The sequence below is a fragment of the Boleophthalmus pectinirostris genome, unplaced genomic scaffold, assembly GCF_026225935.1.
Source record: "Boleophthalmus pectinirostris isolate CB_2022bp ecotype Guang Dong unplaced genomic scaffold, ASM2622593v1 HiC_scaffold_13, whole genome shotgun sequence".
Taxonomy (NCBI): Eukaryota; Metazoa; Chordata; class Actinopteri; order Gobiiformes; family Gobiidae; genus Boleophthalmus; species Boleophthalmus pectinirostris.
In genome coordinates, this window is record NW_026571036.1 from 9,584,811 (window position 1) to 9,603,779 (window position 18,969).

Genomic DNA, 18,969 nt, shown 5'->3' on the forward strand with positions numbered 1-18,969 from the left:
TACTGTTTACTGTTGACCAAAACGTATTCTAAACTTTTGATTCATGAAAGTGTCCACCTTTGGCAGATATAACAGCTGAACACACTCGTGGCTCGTTCTTTTTACAATAAAAATCAAATATTCTTCAGAAAGTTCTTCCCAAGTCTGTTGCAGAAGTTCCCATAAATGTGTGGCACTTGTAGGTTTCTTAACTTTCACTCTTCTGTCTAGTTCATCCCAAACCAGCTCGATGGGGTTTAAGTCTGGAGACTGTTCTGCTGGACACTCCATGTTTTCAAGCTTTACCATCTTGTTCTTTTTTCCTGAGGTAGTTTTGGCAGAGTTTGGACTTGTGTTTTGTTATTTTATCTTTTTTTTTAAAACCTCTGGCTGTTCAATTCTTACCTTTGTACTATTTCAAGCTCTTCATTGGACTTGCACGACTTTAATTGCAATAAATAACTGGAAAAATTAGGGTGTTCTAAAACTTTTGACCAGTAGTGTATGTAGTCTTTATCACAGTCTTAGTTTTGTGAATTTAAAAAAAGTTGAGTGCATTGTCTGTGTGTGTGTGCCCATAACAATCAAAACAAAGTACTTATTCAATACTTTTTCACAATTCGCTGGATCTGTATTTCTGAGTTTTGGCAGAGGAGTTGGTCACTGTCCACTCTGACCTGCAGACCTGCCCGCTCTCTGAATATTCATACACTGGACCAAACACAACTATATCATATGCACAGAGAGCTCCACTGCTCACCAGCCAAAATGAGAGCGGGCCAATATGGCGACTCTCCAAACATGATTGACAGTTAGGAGGGGGGAAAAACCCAAGGCGAGTCCATACTGCCATCTAGTGGAAGGACTGGGACATTTGTTTTTGCCAATAGTAAAGACTTGTCCCATATTAAGTTGTTTATGATCTATTATAATGTTGTTTCGTGATCACAAATAGACCTGGAGTTGTGTTTTGCTTCATTTGGACATGTTTAAAGCACAAACCCTGCATATTTTTCGGAGTTCTTCTCTCGAGCAGAAAACGCTTCAACTTGTGATGTCATGCAGTAATACAGGAAGTGCTCCACTGTGTTTTTAAACTCCACACATCTTCACTAGAATCATTTGCATCATTTCAGTCCTGGTATTTCCCATCTCTACTTAACTAAAGGTAAAAGCTTAACTTAAAAACTACTTCTTCATGATATCACAAAGACATTTTGTGTTTTGGATATGTAGACAGACTAATAATAAATTATTACTAAAATGTGTGAATAAAACAAAACACAACTCCAAGTATTCTTAACAAAAACCCTTACTGAAAAAATGTAAAAATGGGCAAGGTACAAATCCGAGGCAGTCTGACTGAATATCCTCCTGAGACCCGGCCCATTCATTTGTGTCCTTTATAGTGGACATTGAGTTAACCTGTCGATCTTTTAAGTGTTTTGAGATAGACTCTTAATGAGAGGATGAGGTTCCTCTGCCTAAATAGGGCTGTGGGATTATAGGGAACTATCATGTCCATGATAAAAAAAAAATTAAATAAGAAATTAAAAGGGAGTCTAAAAACTTTTTGAGACAACTCTAGAAGCTTGTCAGAGATGCTGGTCATCAAAAAAGTTGTTATTGTTCGGTTGTGAACTTCACATGGATTTAACACAAAAATGTCCTTGGTGTCCATCACATAGGACATGTTACAAAATTATAAATAAAAAAAAATGAACAAAATCTAAATGCTCATATTCATTTACCTCCAAGTAGATTAAAAAAATAACAAAAAATATATATTGACATACACTTTTTTTTCTTCGGGGCCCAGGAGGATATGTTAAAAGTCCTTTATTGTTTATTGTACCTTGCCAATTTTTACATTTTTCAGTAAGAGTAACTTTGTGTTAAGATTGCTAGTTTAACCCTGGTAGAGCACCTGTACTGCTATTTTTTTTTTTTTGTAACTTTTTTGCGACCCAGTGAAGCGCTTTACCTCTTTACTTCATCTGACAACTCCAAGTATGTTTTTGATGAGGTAACAACTTTATAACATGGCTAAAACCTCACATTAGTCAATTTTACGTGAATATCCTGGACCTTTAAAATAAGTAAAGGCAAGTGTTACTAAGTTGTTTTCACGTTTTAGATTTTAATGATGCCATAATTTCAGGTGGAACATTCTTATACGAGTAGTCTAACGTTTTGCCCATTGCACGTCTCCAGTCAAAGTCTAGTACTTGTCAATAGTGTCGCTTTTATCTTTTATCTTATCTGGCTGCTGTGTGTCTCTCAGTTGTCGTGTGATGTGAAGCTGGACCCGCGCCCTGAGTATCACCGCTGCATTCTGACATGGCACCACCAGGAGCCTCTGCCGTGGGCACAGAGCACAGGTAACACGGGGTCGACTGCAATGTCATAAAAACGAGACCGTGAATCCCGTGTACAGTCATGGAACTATAATAAAATCTGGAAGATGGCGTCTTGTTGTTTGCAGTGACCTGTGCTCATTGGGCGCATGGGCCCAAAAAAAATGTTCTCTTCCATGTTTATTTCCTCAATACGCATTAGCACCTTCCACCTTTGTAATATCAGTAACAGCATGATCAGTTTTGACTAATCAGAGCGAGAGCTGCTAGACCAAAGCTTAAACAGGCTCAGACCAGGCTTAGGTTAAGTCTAACGTTTAGGCGCTTTGAGGATTTAAATATTTTAATAAGTTTATGTTGTGAAAATAGAAAAGAATCCCTACAAAATCCAATTTGTGTGAAAGTTGACAATGCCCTGTCAGCTGAACATAGGCAGATTGAATTTTTAAAAAATGTATAGACGTTTTTCACAACGGCTGGAAGTGCTGCGATGTAGGGTAAACGTAACTCCCGATTAATGCTTTTCAATCGCAAAATATCAAAAAATATGTAGTTTTGCTCAGGAGTAGTTCACTAATGCTAGTTGTTGTTCGCCTTTAAGTTTTCGTTTTTCTTACCTTGATAGTTGTGGATAAACTCTTCACGGACAGAATATGTACTTTGTCGACCTTTTTGGATGAAGATTTGGTGATGGGGCAGATTTATGAAGCTGGTGGAAAATACGCAAGACATTTCCACAGATATTTTGCCATAGAAAAGCATTCATTGGGAGTTACGCTTACCCTACATCGTGGCACTTCTGGCCATTGTGAAAAAGGTTTGTTGTGTTTCTATGTGAGAATTCGTTCTGGGCCCAAGCTCCTGGGAGCTGCAGTACCTGGAGCGGCCACTAGTCGGTCTGGAGCCGGGACAGAGGGAAATGCCTTATCCAGTTTTATTATAGATCCATGTGTACAGTCCTGTCATGATATTCTGGTATTGTAGTTTTTGTTTGTTGTGTTGTTGTTTGTTTGTTTGTTTGTTTCTGTTGTTTATATTTTGTTTTATGTTCTGTAAGGTAGGTAAAGATTACTTGTAACAGTTCACACTTCTTGGTTAGATCTCAGCATGACACAAGCTGATCATTTCATACTTTGCAGCTGATGTCGTCAACATTCCCTGGGGTGTGATGCTAACTGTAGGCACTGCTCTCTGTGAAGCTCTGTTAATCAAGTTTAACTTTAATCTAAGGTTTATTTTAACACAACCTGACCAGAAACAACTGACTTAGCTGGAATTACAACAGCTGATTTTTTTGTGCTGTAAAACAAGTCCCTCTCAAATATTACAGTCACAAGTGAGCTGCAACTTTTTTGCTGAAACTCAAACACCTAAACAGAACCATGAACACTCGTATTGATCACAGCTCCTGAAAATGTGTTGTTTAAATCCAGTTTGCTTGTTTTTTTGGTGAGTTTTCAGATAATCTATGCACTTACCAGGCTGCGTTTGCTAATATGTGCATTGTGTCACCATGGTAACTGCTGAACATTGCATCATAGAGATACATGAAGAACACCCCCAGCATATAGTCACTGCAAAGTATCAGTAGGAGCCATAACATCCCTGTATTCCAATACTGATGCAGATTTGTTTCTGTTGAACTCAACAGTGACCTCCCACCTCTTGGTTCCAGAAGTAACATTTACTTTATTTTTCCCATAGACTTTCAGAAAGAAACATTTTATTAAAAGTTTGAAAATTTGCTCAGGCCTAAATCGCTATGTGTTAATTAATGACCACAAGATGTATCATTTGAATCTATATGTTTTTTATTCTGAAGTTTTTAAACTGTTTGTGTTTTTGGACTGAAATCACACTGTGGACATTAGTTACTACATAGTTGTGTCTTTTAAGTGCATATGACCGACTTTCATGTTTTTCTAAATCTGACTTGATTTGATGAGATAGTAGGTTATCTTTGGCCAATATTTATTATAGTTTTGCAACAGTCTAGTGGCAGTTTGTGTTGAACAATACAGGAAGTAGAATAGTGCTGAATTTTAAAAAGGACTCCCTCTATGTCACCAAAAATTCCTTCCAAAATGCACGGACAATTTACACACAAGGAACACATTTTTCTGCGCCCCATATTCAACCAGGAAGTACAACTATAAACTGCACCAAAATTGTCAAAACTGTAGATTTTTTATAAAATCTTATAAATATTATTGTGTTTACTAAGTTTTAGTGAAAGTAGTAGTCTAACCTGTCATATGCTCTTTGAACTTTTAATATTTGAAATTTTCAAGAAGTCTGTGCTTGGGAAAATTTATTTATGGAACCTCAGCTGGCTTTAAAGTGGACAGAATAGGCTCTGTTCACTGTAGTACGCTAACTAGCTCACCATGTCTCAAAGCTTCACTGTCACATTTATTAAAATTGTAAAACATAAAATAACAACCAATTAAAATCCAAATTAATTAAATGAAAGACTATCCAATTATTTTTATATGTAGGATACTTCAGTTTGTGGCATTGTTTTAATATTTATTATGTCTCAGCATTAGCATTAGCGTTAGCATTGAGACACAAATAGCTCTTTCAAAATACATAAGTGTCCTTCGCTGAAGTATTTTATTTGTGTACTTTTTAACTGTGACATCCTCCCACTGCTCCCTTTTCATTGCCCGAGCTTAAAATATGTATTCAATTTAGCTCAGCAAAAAACCCTTGAAAATAAAATTGGACAGGAAGTAGTGATGCTAACAGTGACTAGCCAGATGCTATTGTGCACAGAGCCTTTTGTTGAGCTCCGTACAATAAAATATTACTACTACTACCAGTGCAGGATGAAGTACTCAGTGCTGTTACTTAAGTAAAAGTACAGATACAGAGGCAAAAGATTACTCGAGTAAAAGTAAAAGTATCGCATGAAAAAATCTACTTAATAAAACTATTGGAGTACCTTATTTTGTTAGGTTCTTTGTTTGTTTTCATACCCAACAGTTTCAAAAAACATGAATTACCGGAAGACCAAATGAACCTCATTGGACTCTTGAAGTACCTGTTTAAAAATGTACTTTAAGAGCAAAAAGTAAAAGTATTTTGCAACAATGTTTTTAACAATTAAAGCATCAAATTGATTGTATTGTATTGATTTTGATGAATAATTTAAAGTAAATCAATTGATTTCTTAATTTTTCTAGCTGTTTTTTGTGTAATTGTGTTTTTATTTTGCTCAAAGTTGAGTTCAGGTAACACAAATTAATTGTGCTAAAAATATGTTTCTGTCATTTCAGCAGGTCTCAGACTATAAAGAAAAGTCCTTTTAACTTTTCAGTCCAGATCTAAAATGTAGTGGAGTAGAAAGTGATGTAAAAGTAAAAGTATTCACTGGAAAAAAATACTCACGGTACGATATTTATTGCGATATTTTGAAGAGGCTGATATAATTGTAGATGGAACACTTTTCTGCTTTTAAAATACCTTGAGAAGATTTTGGTGTGAATTATTTCCATCATAATCCCAAGAATTCAAGTAAAAAAAACAATTTCTTCATGCTGTCTACACTGAAATGAATCATGGGATAATGTAGTTCCGAATGTTTATAAACTGTTGTTACTACAAAACCGTGCATTTAAGCAAAGGAACTTGTAATTCGATATATTGTGACAGCCCACGATATTATTGTGAGACTTTTGACGATACGATATCATGATATTTTGGTTATTATTACATCCCTACTTAAAATTGTACTTCAGTTTTGTACTTTTACTTTTGTACTTCATCACCTTCCAACACTGGTAGTATGGAGCTCAAACGTAATGCCCACTTTGTACTGCATAATATTACTAGTTACTACTTTGTTTAACCAGTTCTTCACTGGTCAGACAAAGTTAACAGCTAGTAATTGTATATAATATGGAGCTAAACAGTAACACCTACTTCTTACTACATAATATCACGAGCTACTACTTTCTCTGACCACTCCTTCTCTCTTTCCTGTTGGCTGCCCGGCGCAGGTAACCAGGTGAGCTGCCGACTGATGAGCATGCGCAGCGCTAACGGGCTCCTGATGCTACCTCCCAAAACAGAGCAATACGTGGAGCTGCACAAGGGCGAGGTGGTGGACGTCATGGTGATCGGCCGGCTATGATGTCGTCAGTGTGGGACGCGAGCGGGGGCGTGGCGGGTGTGAATGGGGGCGGTGGTTCACGGTGCATGTCCACATATCATTGACTATTCTGTAATATGCAACGGCACAGCTAGTTTTTATTGATTTGGATAACGTTGAGGTATAAGTCAACATCTTGATCACACCTAGATACATATAAAAAATTAATTTAAAAAGATTATAGTATTTCAAACTAAGAAAATATAACTTTTAATGAAAAAAATCAAATTATAAAAAGAGATTTATTCTGTAATATATTATTCTGATTATTCTTCTTATTATTATCATTATTCTTATTATTCTCATTATTATATTAAGGCGACTTTGTTCCTTTCATTGCAATTGCTTTGTGTGTTGCTAGACCTTATCTATAGCAGTAGCATTTTAATAGACAGCTGTAGGTGCCTGCCGGGACAAAAAAAAAAAAAGGAATTATTATTTTTTCATCATTAGTGGAAAAAAAATTAATCTGTTTTTTGACAAATGAAGAAAACATTTGAGGAAGACTTTCAGATTTCCCATGGTGCTCAGCTAAGAGGAAGGAGGGGCGTGGCCACCGGGGGCTCGGTACAAGGCGTTTCGCTCAGAGTGGGCGTGGTTTAGGGATGTGTGTGTTGATTTAGACCATAGACTGTGTAAAGAAGTGGACTGAGAGAGTGTGATATCGCCCTTAGCGTTCGGCTCCAGTCAAATGAAGCTCATCGAGGCTAAACAGTGAAATAAAAACACCTGGGATCATGAGCATGACAGCAGCGGTTACAGAGAGAGGGGTGATGTTTTTAATACAAAGTCTACGTTCAGACTGCAGCCTGAAGTGACCCAAATCAGATTTTTTCACCCCTATGCGACCTGTATCTGATCTTTTTACGACAGTCTGAACGACACAGATCCGATTTTTTCAAATGTGACCCAGGCCACTTGGATATATGCTCCTAAAAACTGATGCATATCCGATCTTTTGACATGCGACTTCAGTCTGAACGGCCAGGTCACATTCATCCCACCTACACGTCACAAATGTACACAAACGTTCTTCTTGTCAGACAAAAATTGTGTCTGAACTCCGTGTCAGTGAAGCAGCGAAGCACATCAAAATCCCAAAACTCTTGGCTGCGACTCCGACCCACCCACACGTTCCTTTCTACGGACGTTGCTGCCACTGCCCCACAAAATGCCATGACCAAAAACTTCGTCCTTCTCCTTCTCAATCTCCTTAAACCAAATAAGCTGTACATGTTCTGGCTATGGTACGCCAACAACTTTAAAATCTCCAGGTGCTCATGTTTAGGCGACTTCCATAAACACTGAATGCACTCCATGTCCTCCAATGCGCCTGCGAGACACTTTGGGGGTGTTTAAAGTTCACACTGGAGATCACACACAAGTCGCATTTAACTGGAAATGTGAACGACCTTGCAAAAAAATCCAAATTGAGTATTAAGCCCTGCAGTCTGAACGTAGCCTTAGTGAATTGGAGTCAGAGTCAATGGAGCCAGAAGCGCGCCCATGCTCACTTCCTATTTAGGCCACAGTGGTTAGTAGGTTAGTTATGTCCATATTTACATTTTCATACACAGTCTATGGTCAACACTGTTAACGGGGCAGGGCAGTTCATCTCATTTAATCTTGTAAATTCTTCTTTTTGACTACACAGACAAAAGCAAAGGATCGTGGTCTTTGTAGTTTCCTTTGTTTAAATGACATAATACTATATTGTGATATTATGATTTCACAGTTTTTGTTACATCCTTTTGAAAACCATAACTTTCCTTAACCCTTAATGTAATACTAGAAACATTATTTTCATAGACCCCTACTGGACGAATGAGGTATTACACTGAAATGTTACTAATTACAATTTTTATGTTTTGTTTTTTTCAAAATCAATTTCACAACAACAGTCACATATTTGTCTAGTGAGGTATACAAACCCAACCTTGAGCGAAATGCCAGGATATTCAAGACCCCCGGCGGCCACTTTCTGTCCGAGGCGCCCCGACTTCCTGTCCGAGGGTGGCGTTTCCGTTTTTCTCATTAGTATGCATCATAACGGCTTCACAAAGAGCTTTGCTTGTTGTTTATCTTGTGAGTCTTGTTTATGTGCGCAGTGCCAAATGCCTGGGCAGGGGGCAGAGCCAGAGTGCGCGGTGGGCGGGGTCAGGTTTGGTTAGGTTAGGCGGAGAAGGAGGAGGAGGAAGGGGGTGTCTGGGGAGTGGGAAACCTGCCCAAAGCTTCCTTACACCGGGCCCTCCCTCGCCTCACTACAGCGGGGCGGGCGAGCGAGCCTGGGGAGAATAACTTTTTGTTTGATCAAATATTTATGAGAAAATGAAATATGATAAAAGAAGCAGCTTCTTTAAGTGCTGACAGCCTTTTTAACCAACTTCACAAAAAATGTACAGAAAAAAATGGAACCATATTGTACAGATATATGTGACCAGCACTCCTATGGAAATTATTATTAAGCAATGAGGAGACATTGAACTACGCTGTACTATAACATTTTCTGTAATGAGATGAAACTGACGAAAGAGGCTACGAGAATAAAAATCCTTGATCATTATGTAAAAAAAAAGTTCTTGTTGGGTTTCCTTTTTTTAATAAAACCTATATAAACTAAGCAACGTGTGGGCTCTTCTTGCACATGTCTTTGTTGTTATGTTGTGGTAAGTATTTTTATCTGTGTTTCACTGTTACGACCGAGCTCGCTTGGGGTGAGGGAAGTACAAAAAAACCAAGATGTTAAATGGAATAAATGAAGTAATGTTTAATTAACAGGGTTGTAAAGGGTAAATTAACAAAACAGACTAAAATGTACAGAAAATAACCTAAACTAAGAAACAAAACAACAGAGTTAACAGACAACGGGTCATGCAGGCTTACACAAAAACGAGTGGTTAACTAAGACACACACAAAACTTAAACACAAGTGCCCCAAAGTAAACCACATAAGCCTACAAACAGAATCGAGTGACCAAATAAAAGAAGGCACAAAACAGAACTAAACTACAGAACTACACACACTCGAACACAAACACACCAAGACCAGCAGCCCAAAACAAGTGCTGCGATCTCCTTAAATAAGGGGAGGAGTCTGGAGGTGAGGCAGGATTGGCCAGGTGTTGAACTACTCCACCAATCACGGATCAGGGCTCTCACAGCAGGAATTCATGGGGACAGGAAAGGTATTCAAAACACACACAAAACAACTCGAAGAGCTGCAGGCCTGGGGTTGTAATGTCACTCATGTAACACAGAAACCCTGCATATTTAGGCTGAGTTCTTCTCCAGGGCCTGTTTACGCGAGAATGCTTGCGGGTAAAAACATCAAAATATTTTATCGGAAGTGTCTTTTATTTAGACGGTGATGGTGTTTTTGGGGCTTAAAAACACAAAAATCTGAAACCACCCTCCAGAGCAGAAAAGTTGAATACGCTCTGCGGTAGCTTTTCTGTTTACACTGCCCAAGACGCAAAACTCTAGTCAGATTTGCTCACGTCGTGTACACATTTACGTCACATACATTACCACCTGGCATCACCACCGAGCCGCCTGGCATGCATACCCTGGTGTACCAACACAAGAATCAGCCCAGAAACAGAGAAGGTGACAAGCTATGTGCACAAAAAAAAAAAAAAAAAAAAAAAACTGACATGACATTCCAAAGGGTAAACACACTCTCACTCTCAGATGAAACCATTTTAAACAAATCTGAGCCTTGGTCATTCTCTGTCTAATTAGTTTGTAGTTAAATGAATTCTCTAATTGGTTTCTGTCATATAAATAAATAATAAAAGAGACAGTGTTTTAAAAGTAGGGTGACCAGATGTCCCTGGAACAGTCCCAGTTTTGAGCCCTGTGTCCCTTGTCCCAGCAGATTTATCATTTGCCCCAGTTTTATACAAGAAATGTGCCAGGTGTCCCTGTTTTTTGACAAATTTGATCCCTACCAACAGTAAAAAGAGGCATAAATTGACAAAAAAAAAAAAAAAAAAAGACAAAACACAAAGGAAATGTGATTATACTGGCTCACATTAGTGCCAAGTGCAGAACAATTCTGCTTAATTATGCACTTGTTTCACAACATTATTACCAACCAGCCCAAACCAGGAAAGTCACAGTTTTTTATTTTGAAAATCTTGTCATTAACATTAACATAAATAAAGCAAAACGGTTTTTAGAGCTTTTAGAGCACACACTCCTAGGAGCACAGTGGCGTATTGCTGCCATCTACTGGTCGTCCGTGGATTAGCTCACACCTTCAAATGGACATTATTAACACAGCCAGAGCTCTGGAATGATTTAATGAGAGCTTTGGTCAGTGTTGAAATCATAGAACTATAATAAAATCTATATCTTAAAAAAAACTATAATAAAGTTTTTATTATAGATCCATGGTTGAAATAGAGGAAACTTTAATGCTTCCTATTTCTTTGTAAAGTACTCCTTGAGTGTCGGGGGTAAATCTTAGATGAGAGTGAAGGGGAAAGCACCTTTAGAAGCACAATTTTCACAATTTTATTATTACCAACCATTACAAGCAGGAGGTGTCCCAGTTTTTTAGTTCTGATCACCCTATTTTGAACTGTTCTTTGAAATAAATGGATCCAAAAGATTTAGATCTCGTAACAGAACCGAATTCCATCACTCTCTCCAACAGGGTTTCCATGGTCATGGAAATTCTGGAAAAGTCATGGAAACTGAAAATTTTCCAGGCCTGGAAAAGTCATGGAATTTTGTAAATTCAATAAAAGTTTCTGAAAAGTCATGGAATTTTAAAACCTCAAGCAACTACAGCGTTCTGTTAAGTTATCATTAGGCTATTATGATTATTTCTGAACAAATGTGCCTTTTGTTTAAAAGGCCGGTTTGCCAAAGCCAGATCCTGTCAGATTTCAGAAGCTAAGCAAGACCGGGCCTGGTCAGTTCTTGGATGGGAGACCACTGGGAGAAAACAAAACAAAACAAAAAACATAACTTAACACTTTACCTACATTGCCTTGTATGAAAGTGGTGTGTGCCTGAGGGGTGGTGGTGGTCGGAGGGGCTGATGGTGCAGATTGGCAGCCACGCTTCTGTCAGTCTGTCCCAGGGCAGCTGTGGCTAGTAGTTTACCACCACTTGGTATGGAGTGAATGAACAATGATCTGTAAAGTGCTTTGTGACATATGTCTGTTAAAAGTGCTATATAAATAAAAACTTACTTAAAAGAGACTACAGTAAATACACTGACAGTATTTTGAATGTTTAAAAAAAAACTACAATACTAAATTTCATATTTAGCCCTAAAAGTATGCTCAGTTGTATACATTCACTTCAGGTCATGGAAAGGTTTTGAAACTGTGTCAGTGAAAAAGAGTGAACCCTGCTCCAAATATGTCAAAGTTCCCGTTTTGTCCAGGTGGGGGCGCAGTCTCCCCGCGGTGCCTCTGTGGTGTTACCGGGGAAACGGCCCCAAACAGCGGCTGCCCGGACTGCGCTCCTCCGCTAAACCCTCCTGTCCGCCCGGGGAGTCCCACACACACGGACCCGGTCCCAGCTCACTCACTACGGCACACTTTTGGACACTTTTACACTTTATTCTTTCACCTTGGATTGGATTTTAACGGAATAAACTTGTTACTTTTAGCCAATCAACAGGCTGCTTTGTGGTGAGTACGTGCGGAGGAGCGGTCTGGGGTTAGCCGTGGCTAGGCTAACTCACTTACCATTGTTATCAAGTTAATTTAAGAGATGAATTTGCAAACTGATCCATGCAAAATTAGCGTGATGTGTTTTTGAAGACAGAAAAACGAGGTAATTGCTGTTGTGTTAAAAAAAATTACGAGTTAAATGATGGTTGAAGTTGAGAAGTAGCAGACTTTAAATGCCCATAGATTACACAGGGAGATGCTAAAATGAAATTCTTCAAACTTTTCTGGTAAAATTGGAAGTCAAATTTATGTGATTGAACTAAAAAAAAAAAAAGAAAGTAAAACTGAAGTTAATTTAGTTTCATGCATGAATTTGACAGCTATTTATCCATAAAACAAGACATAATAAATATATGGTATGACAATATTTTCTCATTTTAGGTTGTATTTCTGTGGGAATCAAGAGGTGTACTGGGACTGGAGCTGTCAAAAGTATTGAAAATCAGATATGAATCAGTATTAACTAGTATAGGGTGACCAGACTGGTGACTGGTAATAATAAAATTGTGAAACAAATGAGTAATTAAGGAAAATTGTTCTACACTTGCACCATTTATGACTAACATCTGTCAGTATAGTCACATTTTCTTTGTGGTTTGGTCATTTTTAAGCAGCTTTTCTGTATTTTACCTAAACAAATGACAATTTATGCTACTCTTTAGTGTTGGCAGGTATCAAATTGGTTAAAAATAGGAACACCAGGGATATTTCTTGTATAAACTGGGACAAATCAGTGCTTTTGGATAAATCCACTGGGACAGGGGACACAGGGCTCAAAACTGGGGCTGTCCCGGGGAAATAGGTACGTCTGGTCACCCTAAACTAGTATCAAAACAAGATTCTCATTTGAGCAAGTATCAATACTAAAAAAGTCACAGTCACAGGAAGGAAATTAACCTTTCCTGAATAGCTTTAGAATGATTTTGAGCTGAATCAGAGCAAGTATAAGAGTACATAGACTAGTATACGCCCATGGACCACTGAGGGATTACACAGATAAGACCACATGAGAATATAAAAGAAAGTACTATGATTTAATGTTGAAATTCACATTCTATTGTCTTTATCGAGTATTGAGTCTGTTCCTTCAAAATCCAGTTTGAATCTTTAACATTGTGATAACACTAACTCGCAAAGTAGAAAACAGTTTGTGTGGGGAAGCAAGAAGCTTCAAGGTGCACAGGTGTAAGTTTTCTGGTGGGGATCTGCCACCTGCTTGTCTCTATGGAGATGTTTAGCTGGAATGTTCCACACTATCACATTAAACTTAATTATCTTTGCCTCACTGCAGATTTATAGCTCAAAAGTCTTACTCGACTTTCCACAGATTCGAACTTTAACTTGGCCTGGTGGCTTAATTTTCTTGTCTCCATAGAGCAGGATAAGTTTAAAGGTCCTGTATTACATAATTTAATTTCACACATTGAGTCTTGTGAGCTGTTACCTCATCATAAACATACTTGAAGTTGTGCTTTGTTTGACTCACACTGTCTGAGTAACTGTTTATTATTAGCCTGTCTACATCTCCAAAGCTCGAAATGCTCTGTTCCACCTCGTGATGTCAGGAAGCTGTAATTTTCAAGTTAAAGCGTTTTAAGTTTCATTTCAGTAGACCGAAATTATCCAAATGGTTCTAAGCAAAGGTGTATGGAGTGTAAAAACTCAGTGGAGCACTTTCTGTATTACCACATGACCTAACAAAGTGGAACAGAGCGTTTTCTCTGTGAGAGCAGAACTCAACCTAAATAAAACATGTGTGAATGAAACAAAACACAACTCCAGGTTTATTTTTGAGGAGGAAACAACAGTATTACAAACAGTATAATATGGGCCCTTTAAAATAAACGCATCGCCTTTATCAAGGATAACTGGATGACTTGATTATAATTTAAGCATTTTCTTGCACAGATATTCACCAGCGAGGGGAGGGCGCATTTCCACTCTTCTCATTAAGGATTTGAAGACTTGATTCCATTAAAAGAGGACAGCCCTGCACAAGAGGATTTATGCCAGGTAACTCAATTATGCTCTCTGCACCACTTTTACCACTCGCCATCTTCACAGTGTCTGCAAGCTTTACAGTATTATTAATATAGACTGTATATAACAATAATTCATTTGTTTATTTCATTCTTATGACTCTCTACTTCTAAATACTTATTTTAAACTATTTGCAGTGTTACTAAGTTTTTCCTCACTTACCTACTTACATTCTGAGTATCTTAATTATTCACTCTGAGGAGTTTATAAGCATTTTTCACAACTTTGAGAGACCAGAGCAGAGTTTACTGATGTGTTAGAACTAACTTCTAACTACTAGAGCAGGGACCTCCAACCTTTTGCATCCGGTGAGCTACGTTTACAAAATGAAAATGCCAGAGAGCTACTCAGTTTAGTGGTCACAAGAAATTGAGTTGATGTACAGTAGGGGGTGTACAAAAATATTCAAATATTGAAATATCGATATATCGTTTCGTTTAATGTGATGATACAGTATCAATATCATGGGCTGCTGTATCGATATATCGTCAAGACTATTTTTTGGTATATTTTACTAAATTATTTTGTTACAGCGCTACAGTTTTGTTGTTTGTTTAGTGGAAGGAAACTCATTTATGCGACACATTTGACATTTTCACTGATTCGATGATTAAAATGTATGTGTTTCATATTCACTTTGCACAAGAAGTGGATTTACAAAGACTTTTAGTGTCACAGCCACAGTTTAGCCATTATTTTTTATTGAACCGTTTCGAATTTATTTGAAATATATTGTGCAGTGTATTAAGATATAACTATCTTAATGATACCCAGCCCTAATATACAGTATGAGAGCAAGCCTTAGATATTGTACAGTTAGATGCATCTAAAACCTAAAACCATTATACATTTACTAGAGCAGAAAGTTCAAAATAACACACTTACAATGGTAATTAATCAAATTTGAGTTATTCAGTACAGTATTTATAATTCAGACAATCTTGGCGAGCTACTTGTAAGGGGGTGGAGAGCTTCAAGTTGGAGACCCCTTTACTAGAGCATTTATGGGACAATAAAGAGCTTTATAACTGAATGCAGACAGAACATAACAGATATTTACCTCAAGAGCTGCTTGTACAATATATCTATTTGGGCAAGGCACATTTGATCAAACACATGAAAAAATAGCTATTGCTTTGCCTCCAATGTTCTACAATATGATATTAAACTTATATAAGATGCTTTTATTCAGTTATAGGTCTTTTTATTGCTCAAAAATACCTTTAAAAACATGCATTCTTACTGTGCCTGGTGGTGGTGTCTCCCGATTGTTTTTGTGGAGGCTGAAACATTTAAACTTTTGGAATACTAGAGGTAAAGTAATAACATCTCAGTGGAGACAAATAACTGGCCGACTGTCTACCAGAAAAGTTACACAGTGCATCTTCAAAATATGTGATCGTGATATTATAACATGATCAACCTCAATGAAAATGTCGTGCCTTTACTTTACTGAGCGTCTTCCCCTTTTAGGTCCTGTTCCCAGTCCCTGCCCACTGCCCAGTCCAGCACCACCAGCGCTTAGTGACCACTGATCCGGAGAGCTCACTGGCCTAATTAACAACATAGAACAGATGGCTCTTTAGCGCTCTATGCTGGTTGTGAGCCCTACTACTTCAAGTCTAAAGGGCTTAGGTATAGCCGAATGTTTAAACCTAATACGGTGTGGGAAGTAGGAGCAGGGGGCGGGGCTAATATGGCTGATGATGATATCTATGACTGTGGAGAGCAGAATAAGAAGGACCAAAGCTAGTTAGAAGCTTAGTCAGGGCTATGTATACATTCTGCTTTCTATAAATGTTGGTTGTTTACATGAGTAGGTTCAAACTTGACCTCCCTGACCATTGCGATGACGGTGGATGTGCAGAGAGAAGGGGTTAACAAGTTCAAGGCAGGTTCATAGGGGTCATACATTTGTCAATCGGTTGTGTTTATTGGAAAACTTTAACTAGAATCCCTAGAGTTTAACCCTTCCAGACCTAAGGGTGATTTTAGTACGTTTGTCCTCGACTGGATTTTTTCCTTAATTTTGCGATCAGAAGTGTTATACATCCTTCTTTTTTTTTCAGTACAACCTGTTATTTCACAATCTGCATGCTGTAGTTGTGTCATATGGCGGTAACAAAAGCTATAGGACCAGAAAATAAAATTCACATTCTTTCATACAAAACACACAGCAAACATGTATAAACAACTTTTTGGACATAAAAATACTTAATTGAAGGCCTTAGCTACAATAGTGCAAAATATCAAGTCTGTAAGTTAACTAAAAATATCCTTATTGCCTCAAAACAAAACAAAAAAAGTGCAATGGCCCCATGATTTTCCTGGTGTCAGTCCTGGAAACAGCTGGTGTCAGATCCAGGGCACAGAGCCACATCACTTTCTGCATTTCCATGGTGTTTATTACATTTGGATTTGTGCATTTTCAGTGAAATAAACTTTTCAAATAAAAATAGCGAGGGATGCGCAATTACACAGACCGAGATGCGTAATTTGCCATTTGTTTGAGAAATAACTGCACTTAGAGCATCTTTTTCAATTGTTACGAACACAGATGCTCAGAGCATCGACAATTTTGGCTCACTATACTCTTTGGCAAAGTTTGGGCTGATCAAAATGGATGGAGCACACGCACATTTGACGGAAAACAAACTTCCTATTGGACACTACCGAACCGACCCAGACAATAAGAGCTATGATTGGTCGTCTCTACATCCGCTCTACATACATTTCCGGTACTCCGCTTTCCCACTTCAGTTTGTATACATGATTGCCAGTTTTAAATCCTAGCTCCTAGCGCTGTGGCGGTGAATTACTTTGCGGCGCACAGACCTCGACGCAGATCCATAAATAAAAAAACTAAAATTTTTTTTTTTTTACAAAAGTTGCAAAAAGTGGTGCCATTATTCAACCGCAAACACGTTTGTTAACAGTTAAAGTCACTCGTCGTTTTCAGATTTTCAGTTTGGATATTTCCTTTGCTGGCCCAGGTGGTCTATCAGAAATCATGAAATCATCCAATTATAAATCGTGAAGGTCCCCTATTAGTGGGTTAAAGGTGGACTCCTGTGTAAAGTAGATTTCCATAGAGGTGCCTGAGGGCAGGGCAGGCTAAGCTGTTGGGCACATATGGGACAGGTGTACAAGGCGGGGGGTTAGGGAGATTTGAATGGGACCACTTAGATTAGAGAGAGTGTTGAGGGGGGTGGAAGTGTCCTCGATTAACCATGGCTACGGAAAACAATGTTCAAATGTCATGAGCTTTAGTAGATTTTATTTTTCTTGTTTATCCATTATGATCCTCCTTTAAGAAAAAAAGATATAGTAGCAATTTTCTCTAGTTTGCAGCATAGGCGGAGTTTGCGGGAGTCACTGCCCCCCCCCCCCCCCCCCCCAGTGGCTGAAATAAGTCACGACATTGAGTCTATAATATGGGGTGACCGCAAAGCGCAATCACGTGGCAGAGCTCTGCGCCGGTCCTTTCACCCGACGATCTATGTGGGTGCACCTCCAGGTCCATCCTGACACTCAGTCCTGGTTCAGTTCTGATTTAGTCCTTGTTCAATTTCTTGAGTTTTCATTCTATCTAAAAACGTAAGGTTGTGTTTGCTATTAATATATTTTTTAAGGAAATAAACTTTATACAAACACTATCCCTTTTATTTCCCTATTGATACTTTGCAGTGACATCACACTGATGGTGTTCTACATGGGTCTCTATGGTGGAATGTTCAGCAGTTACCATGGTGACCCAATGCACACATTAGCAAACACAGTCAGAAAGGTTTTAGGATGGTCTGAAACTCAAGAAAAAACACAAAATGGATTTAAACAGAACATTTTTAGGAGTCTGTGATCAATACAAGGGTTCATGTTTTTTTTTTAGGTATTTGGTTTTTAAAAAGTGAATGTGAAAGTGATGTAGAAATATAAAAATCAATTCATTTCTTTATTTTGTTTGTATTATCAGGAGCTGTTGAAGATGTCCCCTGTACACTTGTTACAGGATCCTAGATGAAAAACCAAAAACCTAAAATTCCTCCAATGTGGCAGAGATGATCACCGGCCACATGAACGGCTTTGTCCAGGAAGCCAAGCCGGGCGCGAGGGAGCGGGCGGTGGACTGTCCCGGCGACGAGGAGGGGGAGGAGGGAGCCGACCGCCAAAATGCCCCCAACCTGGTCAAATCTCCCCAGTGCCCCGCCCACACCGAGAGGGTCAAGCACTACCAGGAGGAGCTGAGGAGGAGGCGCGAGGAGGAGGCGGCCAGCAGGGGGGGCAAGCACGACATCGACCCCAACGCCTCACTCCGGCTCAAGAAGCTCTCCCAGAACCAGAAAGTGGGCATCGATAACCCCACTTTTGAAAACAAGGAGAGGCTCAGCAGAGAGGGTGTCCCGGACTATATAGCTGGTGAGTAAGAAGTTAATTTTTATGACTTGGGTAAACACATATTGTAGCTAAAGGAGCAAAATGTTTCAATAATACATCTACTCTGAATAGTATCAGTGAGTTAAACGAAAACAGCTGGACTTTGAAGCCGATGTTTTGAATCCATGTATCATTCGTTCATTCATTCAAAAAAACAACAAATTTCTTCATTATTTATTTCCAAAACCAAAATGAACAATCAGATAACTTTTCTTGTTTCCGTGGCTTAAACTGCGATGCCGGACTTTTGCGCCGCATACGGACTGAACCGGAACTAAAACAGGACGGAGGGTCATGACAGGCCTGGAGG

General features: G+C 38.6%; 2 protein-coding genes across 4 annotated transcripts in view; both read left to right on the forward strand.

Annotated features, from left to right (window-relative positions):
- Window positions 1-6,474, forward strand: part of gphnb (gephyrin b) — a 178,487-nt gene extending 172,013 nt beyond the window's left edge. For all 3 annotated transcript variants that reach the window (XM_055149401.1, XM_055149399.1, XM_055149400.1), the window contains 2 exons: window positions 2,264-2,360; window positions 6,341-6,474. In XM_055149401.1, coding sequence (XP_055005376.1) covers window positions 2,264-2,360; window positions 6,341-6,474 — 231 coding nt within the window. The remainder of the gene's footprint in view (window positions 1-2,263; window positions 2,361-6,340) is intronic.
- A 5,495-nt stretch (window positions 6,475-11,969) lies between these two features.
- pals1b (protein associated with LIN7 1, MAGUK p55 family member b) overlaps window positions 11,970-18,969 on the forward strand; it is a 31,426-nt gene continuing 24,426 nt past the window's right edge. Inside the window, 3 exon segments of the mRNA XM_055149711.1 lie at window positions 11,970-12,143; window positions 14,094-14,198; window positions 18,199-18,641. Of these exon segments, the coding sequence (XP_055005686.1) occupies window positions 18,284-18,641 (358 nt within the window). The 5' untranslated portion in view covers window positions 11,970-12,143; window positions 14,094-14,198; window positions 18,199-18,283.